This window comes from Leptodactylus fuscus, chromosome 1 (assembly GCF_031893055.1).
Source record: "Leptodactylus fuscus isolate aLepFus1 chromosome 1, aLepFus1.hap2, whole genome shotgun sequence".
Taxonomy (NCBI): domain Eukaryota; kingdom Metazoa; phylum Chordata; class Amphibia; order Anura; family Leptodactylidae; genus Leptodactylus; species Leptodactylus fuscus.
The window spans coordinates 220203801-220218278 of NC_134265.1; the positions used below are offsets into that span (position 1 = coordinate 220203801).

Genomic DNA, 14478 nt, shown 5'->3' on the forward strand with positions numbered 1-14478 from the left:
ATTTGTCTGAATGTCTGATCTCACTACTAACTCTTTTGCTGCCAATAGGGACTTACTGAATATGCCGCTAATATACTGTGACTTATTCAGATATCCTCGAGCTGGCTTCATACCTATAGACTGCAGGGATCTTTGAGACTAGCATTTGATCCATGTTCCTTCTTCATAAATAATAGGCTGAGATTAAAACTATTGGAATACAATTTCTGTACTCGTTCATTAAATCTTCTTTTTCCAGATATTGATGAATGCAGCACAACCCCTAATGTGTGTGATGGAGGAGAATGTACCAACACCGCTGGCAGTTATGTCTGCATATGTCCTAGAGGATTTACAACTAGCCTGGATGGGTCACGCTGCATTGGTAAGCTAAATAGAAAATACCTTGGCTCATAATACAAATAATCCTTTACAAGGGTCCTCCATGGCTTCTTACCATGAGAGAAAATTATTGGACATGCTGAGATCCACCATGCCCACTTCTTTATCCTGACATCTGCCTTTCTAAGAGAGTTGTGAGCCCCTAACGCTCATTAGATGGTTGACCAAGCCCACCAAAGTAGTAGTTCCATTGACTTTCATAGATTAGAGAACCAATATTATAAAATATGTAACATAATGGTAGTATATAACATGTGGTGTAGCATGACCTTGGCCTGATGAAGAGGTTTCAGAAGAGTCTTAGTAGTCATTGGTATCAGTAAAATATTTTACCCTGTATGAATAGCATTAGCAATAATATGTTTTGATATTTTTCCTTTTCATGGCACACCAATGCACACAACCCTGTTTTCTTTTGTATAAGACTTAAGTAGCCAAAGTGAAATGTGTCAACATGCTATTGTTCCCGAAAACACTAGAGGCTAGAGATCTGACGTGTGGAATATGAAAGCAGATGTTGACAGGGGATTTTCTTCTCGTGAACGGACACGTTTTGCTTAGATGGGTTCTTTTATTGTGTTGATTATCTGAAAGTAAAAGACTAGCCTAGTGATAAATTTACTTTGGGTACGTGACCAATTAGACATTTTTTATGGAATTTCTACTCAGAATGCAGCACACACCACAAGAAGATAGTGTTGTAGTTTTGAAAATAAAATAGATATTCTTTTACCTTGAGTTAAAGTGAATGTATACATATTCATTATATTTCCTTTTGTGGTTGCAATGCAACTAAAATGAATATTGAAGCAAATTTGCTTTAGTCTTAATTTAAAATCTCGCCTCCTCTTGTGTCTACAGCTCCTGTGCAGACCTAATGGTCTATATGGTCACAACTGCAAACAAACTTTGTGTAACCTCGTGTTGGATCCTGTAGTCATATGCCATTCCTTGTGTCTATTACTTACTTGCAGACAATGAAACTATTGCAATATATATACTGAAATAAGTTATTAGGGATCTGCTAATTGACAAGTTTGTTAATTGTTTCCAATGACACTGAGTAAAAGCTGGGATTTCAGCTCCTGGACCATAATATAGGCTGTAGCTTAGGGGCAGTAAGATAAGTAAGAAAGGCACATGGAGCCCCTATGTAATACACAGAACAAGTACAATACTAAGAGTGAACAACTGGTACAGTGGGCCCTACCCACAAGGGTTTACAATCTATGACAGAATAGGATAGCGGCAGTAGGTGAGGGTAGAAGCTGTTCAGCTGGTGGTAGTATGGTGTCAGTAGTATTATTGAAGGTTGTAGGCCTTCCCAAAGAGATGCATATTCAAGGTGTTCTTGAAGCTTGTGTTTGTGAAGGACAGTATTATGTGTCATTGTAGTGAGTTCCAGAGTCTGGGGGATTCATAGAAAAAGTCTTGGCGCTGGTCATAAGAGCAGATAAGAGAAGAGCAGAGTAGGAGGTCAGAGATATATGGAGGGGACAGGTTGTGGACAGCTTTGTATGTCAGCGTTAACATTTTAAACTCTATTCGAAGGGGTGACGGGTAGCCAGTGAAGGGATTAGCAAATGGCATAGGCTGATGAAAAAAAGTGGGAAGAGGTGGAATAAGAGGTTAAGGTGGACTGGAGGAGGGCAAGAGAATTTGCTGGGAGGCCAAGGAGAAGGCTGTTACAGTAGTCTAAGTAGGAGATTATAAAGGCATAGACTAGCATTTTTATAGTTTCAGGGGTGAGGATTTAGTGGATTTGATGAATGTTCATGAGTTGGAGGCAACAGGAGGTGTTGAGGGCTGGGATGTGAGGCTTGAAGGATAGGGTAGAATCAAGGGTTACCCCCAGGCAACAGACTTGTGGGACTGAGGTAAATGGGGTACTGCTAACTTTGACAGATGGGTCTGATAAGGGGACCATATGAAGTAAGTGGGGCAGATGAGCACTGGTTTGTCCATGTTGAGTTTAAGAAAGCAGGAGGAAAGGAATGAGGCTATGATTGCTAGACACTCTTGAACTCTGGACAAAAGAAGAGTGTACCAAATATTTGGGTCAGATTGATATTTTTTAATGTCATCAGTGTAACAGTGGTATTGAAAATCATGGGATTCATGGGATTCTAGAAGTTGGCCAAGGGCAAGGTTTTAGAGGAAAAAAGGGAGGGGTCCCAGGACAGAGCTTTGAGGGACCCCTACAGTAAGAGAGTGTGATAAGGATGTGGTGTGTGACTGGGAGATGCTGCATGTGCAGTTGGTGAGGAGATGCAGGAGAGGGCCAAGTCGGTGATGCCAAGGGATGAGAGAGTTTGCAACAGCAGGGGGCGATTGACTGTGTGGAAGGTGGAGGAAAGGTCAAGGAGGAGGAGAACAGAGTAATGACTAATATGGCAACAGAATATGGGATGTGCAATGAAAAACACACATATCTAAAGAAAGGAATCCCTGGGAAGTAAAGCAGGAGCCAGTCAGCTTAGACATTAAAGCAATGCGTATGTTTGACTGTCTGCTTATAATTATCAGAAAAATACAATAGTCACTTGTTCAATGCAGATTTATGGTTTGCAAGTTTATTAACTGTTTCTGTTGTGTTGGCTGTGCTGTAAATGTTTCAGAGATGAGCATTTATTGCAACCATGCAGATATGCATGAAGTATTTACTTTGGTTGCAGATTTAGAAGAGCTGCAAAGCTTTCGCTTGATACAATGTTTTGTGATAATAAGGTTTTATTTATGGCTTTCTATAGGATTCCATAAGACTAAAGTACTAGATGATGTATATAATGCTTTAGAAAAGACATTAACAAATTTATTTATGCCAACAAATATAGAAAATAAACCTGTACAATAAACAATTAGAAATAATTAGTATATTTGGCTTGAGTATGGGGCAATCGAAAATTCCCATTGCAATTATTTCCAATTACACTTAAAACATGTCACTGCTCTGGCAGTTCACGATGCTCTGAGCAGTTGGGAACAGGATTAGTCCTGACCTTTAGCCATAATAATTTATTGTTAAAGTACAAGAAGGAAAGAGCAATGCTTACTGTGAATTACTTTCTGCAAATGTGAGCACAAAGCTCCATGATGTCTCCAGGTTAATACAAGGACAAGGCCAGCTGGATGTGGCCTCACAACTGATTATGTGCAAAAATAGATTTTCCTTTTTGTAACTGGATATAAAGAAATAAAAAGAACTTACTAAGTATAGAACATGTGGATATATTAGCATTCAGATATACCTAGCCATAGCCATCAACTAAAAGTTATTAAAGGGAGTCTCTTATTGGGAAAAGTGCTTTTGAGCTAAACACATGTCTGAATAGCCTTTTTAAAAGCTCTTCTACTCGTATCTTTACTTATCCTGTTGTCCCTGCCGTTTCCTTTTAAACCGCTTTATTTCTTTATGAAAATTAACCCTATTGCCCAGAGCACCTCCGAGCACCCCTCACGTCTTACCTTTAATACCGCCCCTGCACTGCTTGTGTTCCGTCTGTCCTCCTCCTCCTCCTCCCTTGATATTGTGCCACACTGTTCTAGTTCAAATCTCAGTTCTCAGTTCAAAGCTCAGTTCTCCAGAGAACTGCACCAGAATGGCCACTTGGACATGTGTAGTACTGCGGACATTTTGCGGAGTTTTAAATATTTTTTTTCTAACCATGCTAATGATAAAAATCTGTTGTCTTGATCAGTTGCCAGTGGATATGACCATGATTACAAACCCTTTCTATGATTTGGCATTTGTCAGAAACAAAGCCATGAGAAATGGCGCAACATTTCGTGCACCGATGAAATCAAAATTGTTATTTTGCGTCTGGTGGCTGCAGACAGTTTTTAGGATGGGCCCCAAGAATTGAATTCAAGCTAGAGTGAAAACAATAAAGCATGGCGGTGCAAAAATCATGATATGAGAAGCTTTGTCATATAAGGGTACTGAATATATCAAAATACTTGAAGAGATCATGATGCCCTATGATGTAGAAAAAAAGCTCTTGAAATGCGGGTCTTAATATGACAGTGACCCACATAAATGTTATAATGATTTTGTGTTTTATTTGCTTTTTTATACTATTTTTTAGACTTTAGGCTGGTGTGATATGAGAACTGAACTGAGCTGAAAATACCTTCAATTACAGAGCTAGCTAGATACCTTCAATTACAGAGCTAGCTAGCTGGATGGATGGATGGATGGATGGATGGACGGATGGAACATTTAATAAGGGATATTTAGACTTTAGAGATTAAAAGTAAAATTCTTTCATCAGGTCCATGTTAATGAATTTCATAGGGACCTTTGGCCACTTTTATGACAACAGAAATATGCTTGAGTAAATAGCAGAACTTTCAGGGCACTAAAAGTTTGACATTCTCATGAATCTTCCGAGAGTACAAGGTTTGATTTAAGGATTATTGTAAAGTGTGGCAATAGAAATGTGTTAAAATTCTTTCCAGGGACAAGTAAAATATGTTTTATTTGGCTGTCTTGATGAATGTCAGCACAGTCGCATAACCATTTAGAGAATATTTTTGCTGTAGTCATAACTGACAGCACCGATGAGAACAGTACAGTGCAATTGCTTGGTCTTGCTCTATCCAGTGACAAAGAAGTCATTTAGGAAGAAGGAATAAACAGTGGCCCTTCAAATCACATTACAATGGACTCAGGTCACATTATTTTCATTTTACAATGGTGGTCATGATTTGAAATAACATTCAACATACTAAACAATAATATCTGTGGAGTGGGAGAATTCCTAGAAGATCCTGCCAATTCCTGTAGCATTCCATTTTCTTTTATTTGTTTTGCATTGAAAGGTGTAAATCTCCATATCTTCTTTACCAGATCAGAGGACTGGGAGCTGTTTCTCTGCATTAATTGGTGGCCGATGTGCTGGAGAACTTCAGGGCCAATATACAAAAGGACAATGTTGCTGTGATACTGGACGGTGCTGGGCCTTAGGTCAAATCCCTGAGATGTGTCCAGTCAGAGGCAGTGGTGAGTCAAGTAGTTTTCCAAACTTTTGAAATGTCAGATGGCTGTACCACTATGTGATGCTAAAACACTGAGATGCTTAGAGAAAGTCTGACCTATGGCAAAGATGAAACCTATCCTGCTATGGGCTAGGGGTAAACTACGAAATGTCAAATTTACAATTCTAGCCCACATTCTTCCTTTGTATAAGTTCAAAGGATGAGAATTCATTGACTGTAAAAGAGCAGTTAAAAATATTTATTCATCATGTCTATAAAAATAGAAGAATTAAAAAAATGTTTTTATATTAGATGTACTTGCCTAAACACTAGCAAACTCTATGCATTCTTTGTACAGATGAATATCGAAGACTTTGCATTGAAAGCCTACCTCTAGGCCCTGCCTACCCAGGAATTTATCCTATTGGTCCTGGAGGTGTTGGACCAGGTGGAATTGGGCCAGGAGGTATTGGACCTGGTGGAACTGGACCAGGAGGAATTGGCCCTGGTGGATATGGACCAATTGGACCTAATGGACAAGGAACAATATCAGGATTGCCTAGTGTGGGCACAGAAATTGGTAAGATAAATGTTTAGGAGAAAATATTAGTTGTCCAATAGAAAATCTGTTGTCTGAACATAAAGCTCAGACAGCAGCGGGCCATTCACTAGGAACAATGTCGAATTCTAAGAAACAGGTTTATGCAATTCCATATTTAATACGTAATCTCATATTTAAGTTATATGCATTATTGACAATAGACCTTCATACCTACATTATTAAGTAGACACTAATATACTTGCTTTTGTGTATTCTCATTGACTAAATTAGGAACAGCAACACTAAACCAAACTGGAGATATTTGCAAGCACTTTACCAACTTGTGCCAGAATGGGCGTTGTATCCCGACACCAAACAGTTATCGATGTGAATGCAATATGGGATACAAACAGGACAGTCGACTGGAATGTATTGGTAAGTTAAAAATGAAAATATTTTAGTACAGCTTACACAACCATTGTTGAACATATTTTTCATATAATTTTGAACTCTAAAATACTCCTTATATTTATTAAATATTTCCTGTCTGCAGATGTAGATGAGTGCGCCAGCAGTCCATGCGTTCATGGAGACTGTGTGAACACTCAAGGATCATACCATTGTAGGTGTCATGAAGGATTCCAGAGCAATCCCACCAAACAAGCGTGCATTGGTAGGTGATGTTTCATAGAATTTGGTATGAATTTTAATAAACCCTTTGGGCTGTTAGGTAAAGCCTCTTATGCAAATTGAACAACTTTCTGAATACCAAGTACAGGTAGCTGTATATCCAGCGATCACATTACTTCTTTACGTACTCTACATGCAGTCATAGCATTAATAAATATGAGTAATATATTATTATTTATATAGATGAATTTATACCTTACATCTAAACCTGATATCTTTTCAGATATTGATGAATGCATCATGAATGGAGTAATGTGCCGAAATGGCCGTTGTGTGAACACGGAGGGCAGTTTCCAGTGTATCTGTAATGCTGGGTTTGAGACTACTCCAGATGGAAAGAATTGTGTGGGTGAGTTGGCCAATGTTAAAAGGTGTTGGCAACTTTCATGCCAATATTGAGAGACAAATGTTTCTATTAGAAAAAGTTGTACAATTTCCAATATACTTTCTGTATCAATTCCGTATTCTGCTTGCAGAATGAATGACAGCAAGCAGAGATGTAGAAACTGTGAGGAATTGATACAGAAAATGTAATTGTACAACTTTTTATTTTACAAACAATGTCATTGGTTTTTCAATATTGGTCTGAAAGTGGCCAACCCCTTTAAGTCCTTGTAATATGTAATATAATCTAAATCGTAATCATTTTAATAAGCCTATTGAATATGTTGCATATGGAAATCCTGCAGTGACAGATTTGTCTTAGCCTAGGAAATGATGTTTTGAATAATATACAGAAATATTTATACAAAATATGAACTCCGCCCAGGGTGACCATCAGAATAGGGACTCTTTCACACTAACTTCTTTGCTGCTATCCATGATAAAATTGAACAGCACACACACAGCACACAGACTCATTATAGTCAATGGGGCCTTTCACACATTTATTGCTTTCCACAGATGTAGAGACATTGAGAAAGAAATTAGTGACATGCGCTATTTTTTTTTCTCATTTCTCTATTCATCTCTGCCATTCATGTCAGTTGAGCTGTGAAAAACAATGCGGAGAACATAGACACCATCCATGAGCTGTCCATTCTTCTCATATATACATCACTACAGATGTGGACGACGCAGGTGCGAGGTGCAATATAAATTCAGAGGCCACCCATCAATTCATATGACTAGCTTCCCCCATCCCTCCACCCTATCTACACTTCAATGTGATCAGCTTACTCACAGTCATATTGATAGTAGGTCACATTTTAGGAGTCCCTTCACTAGCTCATTCTGGTGCATGGACCTTTGGAATATGACAGAATTCTGTGACACAGATGACACAAGATGCAGCTCATCTCCAGGTCTCCTGTGTCAGAAGCAATTACAAAGAAGATAGCAGTTTCTTTTTTTTTTTTTTTTTGTCTTTTATGTTATTCTAGATCACTTAGATTATTTTTTAAATGTATTTATTTTCTTAAAAAACATGTCATGAGGTCTCCCCCAACTTTTTATAAACTGTGGAGAATCGCTCAGGTAGATGCTTGTAGCAGTGCAGGAAACAGGGACACAGACACTGGATTGCACACAAATTCAGGCTTTATTCACATGTAGCACATACACTGCTTTTGCAAAGCCACAGGATGGCTGAGAAAACTAACTTAAACGTAAGGAAACTTTTCCCTGACTATACAGGAGACTGGCTACCAGTCTCCCACCTTGGCAACAACAACGGGTGGCACAGTATCAGCTTTGGAGGTCCGGTCTGGACAGGTCAGCTCTGTCAGTGTGGTGCCACCCTGCTAGTCTTCACACTCAGACTGTTATTAGGGCCTGATTACCCAGCTGACCTCCCTGGTGTGAATCTTTACCAAACACCCTTTAGCTGCCTGGCTGGGACATACCTGTCTTCCCAGACCACACCCTTCACTCTCTCACAAAGCAGACAGATATAACAAAAAGTAGTAGCCTAATATTACCAGGGTGTGAAGGGTCACAATTTTTTGCCCTTTCCCTTCTAATATCACAAGCCTGTAGCCACCCAGTGGCCAACCATCTATTGGACAATACCAGTTCTTCTCTGAACCCTTGATGATGTTGAGTGTTGGGGTAATAATTGGTAGAGGTTAGTGCTAGCCTTTTCACCAGCTAACACTAAGCCCCACCTTAGTGGCCATTACTAAGGCAGCAATAAAGCATTAAAAAACACTGAGGCACAAAGAAAAGCATTCTATTGAAATAAAAACTCCAAACAACCCACTTCATTTTATTAAAAATAAAAGATGATCATTAAGGAATCAAATGTAAACCAAATGATCCATCACAACTTAAAAACTAAAAAAGAAACAGTATGAAAAAAAAATAAACTCACCTGTCTTCTGTCATTTTTTTTTTGTCCCCTGTTGTAAATCATAGACTCCTATGATACAGCCACACTAGCTATCTAACCAGGGTTACTCCTGCCACTGAAGTGACCTACTGTAAATGTGAAGTATAATAATATTGATCCAGCAAAGAGGCAGCAAACAAAGTATATACTGTCTTAGTACCTTAGAAAGATGTGTTTTACATCTGTACTACCCATCTCTCTGAGTTACTGACATAATACAACTCATCAACTGCCTTCACTCCGGATTAATGTTATTAAACACTTCATTGTGGTAGGGCTGAATAGTGGTGAGGGGCAGGAGCTACTGGCTATTCATATGAATTGCTATTCAGCTTCTGACCTGCAAATAAACATGAAGTGCCTGGCAACTCAATTGAATTGTAGGCAGCATCGCAGGCACATTGCACAAAGTAAAATCATTTCTATCATAGTTCAATTTATTTCACATACACTAAGTGTATATGCGTCAACTAGTTTTCATTTTCTTCTCCCTCATGCACCTCCTAAAGAAATAAAGACAGCCTTGAAGGCTGGGCATCATATTATTTCCCTTATTAAAACTCAGTGGGGCAGTGTCTGTGCTTGACAAGTATAAGAGCCTTCCTCAGGTGTCAAGTACATATGTAATAGGCTATACAATGGCAGTTGATGGACATAACGGAGAGTTCATTGGCCCATACCATTTGCCTCTATGGGTGGCCGGCCTATTCTGTGAGTCTGTGAAATCGTATGTGTTTGTCTCATCTTTGACTTCTAAAATGCGATTGATATGAGTGCTCTCATGCTACACCTTACACAAGCATTACGCTTAAATCCATGAGATATTTCGTCCAATTACACAGACCGTTGTTTTGTTGTTGTAAGCTTATATTACACATCTATTAGGGCCTCTGAGGTTGCCAATAAAACAAGCATAAATTGATATCTTTACAGTGAACTGGGTTCAGGGTCATTTTCCATTACACTGTCTTGCTAATGAAATTCCTGGGTCATATGTCAGCTTATTTGGCTGATGCTGGCCAGATAAAATAAATATACAACACTAAGACAAATAAAAGGGAAAATAATTAAGCTTTTGTGTGGTCCATCAGCTAACACAATCTTTCCCACAGATCACGATGAGTGCGCAACCACAAATATGTGCTTGAACGGGATGTGTATCAATGAGGATGGCAGCTTTAAGTGCATCTGTAAGCCCGGCTTTATATTGGCACCAAATGGACGCTACTGTGTTGGTAAGAAGTGCTGATATACTTAGTATGTAACTACTTAAAAATATGTTATATTAATCTGTACAGTTTAATCAGTCTATTTATAAGCTGCTTGACAGCAAACTGAACTGTAATAATCTGAACTGTAGTAAAACTACTATTACTTAAACAGCCACTAAAGGATGTTCAACTTCCTCATATGTTAGATCTTCAGCACTTTTGCACAAGAAGATCCTAAAAAACCTTGCACCCAAGGGGCACCCATTTTCACAAATCCCCCATACATTTCAGTGTATAGAGGGATCTATGAAAATGGGCAAAAATAGGACATGATCTATATTTTGACGGTCTGTGACAAGAGGCCATCAAAATAACAGTCATGTGAATAGCTCCCATTCAATAACATTAAAATTAATGCTGTTGTGTAAATTTTTTTGGTTTATTTTTGGTTCTGCGTTCTGAACATGCACATAAAATAATGGAAAGAAGTAACAGAAAGTATAACTGACGACTATCTGTTATTTTCTGTCATATGTCCGTTAGCTATATACGTTAATGTTACAAAAATAACGGACAGTTCACATCCATCATAATCCCATTATTTTGAATGGAGCCAAAAGTCCTGCAAAATCAAACCAGTTTCACAGCAATTTATTCTAATTAATTAATTAATTAATTAATTAATTAAACTAACTGGGTAGATTTACCATGGTAAGACTAGATGAATCTAGTCTTACCGTGGTAAATCTTCCCAGTTAGTTGAACCCTTGCCCAGTCAGGTGAACCCCTGCGCCCGATCTTTGCCAGGGGATTCCATTCCCCATTCTGCTTTAAAATTGAAGAGAGAAAAGTCCTGCAAGCAGTGCTTTTCTCTCCCCATTTTCTGTTCCATTACAGTCTATGGGATCTGCGGGTTTCCAAAGTTAACTGCTTTTTTAAGCGGTTTAGGTTTCCATTTGGGGAATCCCCAAGCAGACCCCCCAAATGGAAACCCAAACGTAGGTGTGAACCTAGCGTAAATGTAATAGGACTGAAACACTGCCATTCTCAGGATCAGGTGTGTTGTGGCTTAAACCTGTTAACTGTCCCTCTTTTTGATGAACCTATTATGTAACATGTATTTTGTAAGTTCAGCACCTAAACTTGTATATATTTCATTCGAATACATGACAATAATCCTGTATGTTTTTAGATGTGGATGAATGTCAGACACCAGGAATCTGCATGAATGGCCGTTGCATTAACACAGAGGGTTCCTTCCGATGTGAGTGCCTGGGTGGACTGACCATTGGCATTGATGGACGAGTTTGTGTAGACACACACATGCGCAGCACTTGTTATGGAGGTATTAAAAAGGGAACTTGTGCCCGTCCCTTCCCTGGTGCTGTTACCAAATCTGAGTGTTGCTGTGCTAATCCTGACCATGGATTTGGAGAACCCTGTCAGCCGTGCCCTGCCAAGAACTCTGGTGAGTACAGTATTTCAGATGGTACTTCCTATCAAAAATTGTTAGTTGGAGTCAGTTCTAGTCATTGTCTCCAAATATGAGATCAGAAGGAAATATGCTAGACAGGCTTAGTTGTACTATTCTGTAAATAATGAGAATGCACCATGTTAATGATATTCGCAATCTCAGTACTTCAATAAACAATGAAGATATCATAGGATTCTAAAGAATGTTATCTCTAATATTGTCAATCATATCTTGCAGCTGAATTTCAGGCTCTTTGCAGCAGTGGTATTGGTATAACTGCAGATGGCAGAGGTAAGAATATACTGTGAGATTATGTCTGATATAGCTATTTGTTTAATGACTCTATATTCATGTTATTATATTCCTCTTCTTATTAATGCAGATATTAATGAATGTGCCTTAAACTCTGAAATCTGTCCCAATGGCATCTGTGAAAACCTGCGTGGCAGCTATCGTTGCATCTGTAATGTTGGCTATGAATCAGATGCAAGTGGAAAGAACTGCGTGGGTATGTTTGCTGTACTCTATTCCAAGATTTACTTTTTCTAATACAGCACATATAGTATTGTTTGATGTACTCCAAGAGTAGGCATTGAGTTTATACTCTCAATTTCAGATGTTGATGAATGTGCCGTGAACCCCCTGCTCTGTGACAATGGCTTGTGTCGAAACACTCCTGGAAGTTACACCTGTACATGTCCCAAGGGTTATGTCTTTAAGCCTGAGTCTGAGACTTGTGAAGGTAGGAATATATTTTCAATGATTTTTCACTTACTACAGTGTTTGACCTATATACTTTACAAGGCAACTTTCTTAATAACTAAACATCAATTACAGTGTTCCAGGGCTCTTCTTTACACTGAATGATTTCATTATTGGCCATTTAGAGGTTGATGGGGTCATTCCTAGACAACTTGTCCAACCATCACTTGGTATCACTTTTTTATTTTCAGATATTAATGAATGTGCGTCCGAACCCTGTGTTAATGGTGTCTGCAGGAACAATGCCGGCTCTTTTGTGTGCGAGTGCTCATTCGGAAGCAAACTGGATTCCACGGGAACTATTTGTGTGGGTGAGTGTTATTAACAGTCCAATGGCTTCAGGGAGGTCACTCCTGAAGAAATAAATGGCACATTGGCTTGTGTGATATAATATTCAGGTGTTCCTTTATTTTACTCAAGCATATATATTGTATTCACCGAGAAAACGCTTAGATTTCATATTACAAAAACGAATATGAGAAAGATTTCTGTCCTATGTAAAAACGCTTAGATTTCATATTACAAAAACGAATATGAGAAAGATTTCTGTCCTATGTATCATTCAATATACACTATGTCATGCAATAAATGCAGAAATGGCAGTAGTTTGTCTTACATTTCTCGCTTTCTTTTTTTCCACATTGCAGATAGCATGAAAGGAACTTGTTGGTTGAACCTCCAAGATGGTCGATGTGAAGTCAATATCAATGGAGCCACTTTGAAATCTGAATGTTGTGCAACATTAGGAGCTGCCTGGGGAAGCCCTTGTGAGCGATGTGAAATTGGTAGGCGTCATATTATAAAATCTAAGTATTTTCTGTAAATATCTGGAAACTTTCTTATCTATTATACTAATGGCAATCTCCATTGTTATTTAGACACTGCATGTCCTAGAGGTTACTCCAGGAAGAAGGGGGTGGCATGTGAAGGTAAAATCTATGTGTTGTATAATTTGATAAAATTGTTCTAAATCTAAATTTATCACCATGCCTTGTCTGCAAGACACTCATTTGATGTATATTATAATACTAGGTGTAATAAGTTAAGCCATCAACTTTATAGAAATCAATACCCTCCTTTATGGTTGAACAATAGCTTTGATCCAGGGTTGTACTAGGGTTTCTTGGAACCCTTTTTCTGCACAGAACATGTACATGCCCACTTTTATTTCCATGATAATCTTGGTTCACTCATTCCTTTGCTTACAAAAAAAACACTTGCTAATAAACCCAGAAAAAAATGACCCTAGTATCAAGTAATTGGTAAAAATCATGTGTGATTGGGGTTGTCCTACAGCGTCCATTATTGTGCTAGAGGTTGGGTCTATTGGAGAATCCTCTCTGGTACCCTAATGGGTTAGTCTACCCTGCTAGTATCAGATAAAATTTCTATACGTTTGTGTTTATTTTAAATTCTTAATTACTTATTTCTAGACGTAAATGAGTGCGAAGTATTCCCGGGTGTATGTCCTAATGGGCGTTGTGTGAATTCTGCTGGTTCATTCAAGTGCGAGTGTCCTGAAGGCCTAATCCTGGACGGTTCAGGCAGAAACTGTGTTGGTAAGAAGAAACTTGACATCTGATGTTAATGCCTAAATATCTTTTTAATTTAGTCATTGTAATGTATTACCAATTTTCCTCTCAGATATACGTGTGGAACAGTGCTACATGAAGTGGGATGAGGATGAGTGCACTGCTCCCTTGCCTGGAAAATACAGAATTGATATGTGCTGCTGCACTGTGGGTGCTGCTTGGGGTATTGACTGTGAAGAGTGCCCAAAACCTGGAAGTGATGAGCACAAAACCATCTGTCCAAGAGGACCTGGCTTTGCTAATAGAGGCGACATTCTTTCTGGTCGCCCATTCTACAAAGGTATCATATCTCACTCTTTCAGCTCTTCACCCTTTCTGTTGCCTATTGTGATTTAGCAAAATATGAATCTATTTTAAGTTGCCATTTCTATCTTTGGTTGAATAAATAATAACTAGATAATTTTACATTTTTCCTATAAACAGACATAGCAAATTGTATTCCATTGTTCAAAACCTTTCCATGTTTGTCTTTGCCTAAGCATTTAAAAGCACCATTTCTGGTCTTCAAATCGCCTTTACTA

At 38.6% G+C, this 14478-nt stretch overlaps 1 protein-coding gene across 1 annotated transcript in view; it reads left to right on the forward strand.

Moving 5' to 3' along the window:
• The window catches only part of LOC142215467 (fibrillin-2-like), a 116922-nt gene that overhangs the window by 73610 nt on the left and 28834 nt on the right, over positions 1-14478 (forward strand). Inside the window, exons 9-24 of the mRNA XM_075283698.1 lie at positions 239-364; positions 5231-5383; positions 5717-5938; positions 6191-6334; positions 6453-6572; positions 6813-6938; positions 10031-10153; positions 11322-11597; positions 11841-11894; positions 11986-12111; positions 12220-12345; positions 12557-12676; positions 13013-13150; positions 13244-13294; positions 13799-13924; positions 14010-14237. Coding sequence (XP_075139799.1) covers positions 239-364; positions 5231-5383; positions 5717-5938; positions 6191-6334; positions 6453-6572; positions 6813-6938; positions 10031-10153; positions 11322-11597; positions 11841-11894; positions 11986-12111; positions 12220-12345; positions 12557-12676; positions 13013-13150; positions 13244-13294; positions 13799-13924; positions 14010-14237 — 2259 coding nt within the window. The remainder of the gene's footprint in view (positions 1-238; positions 365-5230; positions 5384-5716; positions 5939-6190; positions 6335-6452; positions 6573-6812; positions 6939-10030; positions 10154-11321; positions 11598-11840; positions 11895-11985; positions 12112-12219; positions 12346-12556; positions 12677-13012; positions 13151-13243; positions 13295-13798; positions 13925-14009; positions 14238-14478) is intronic.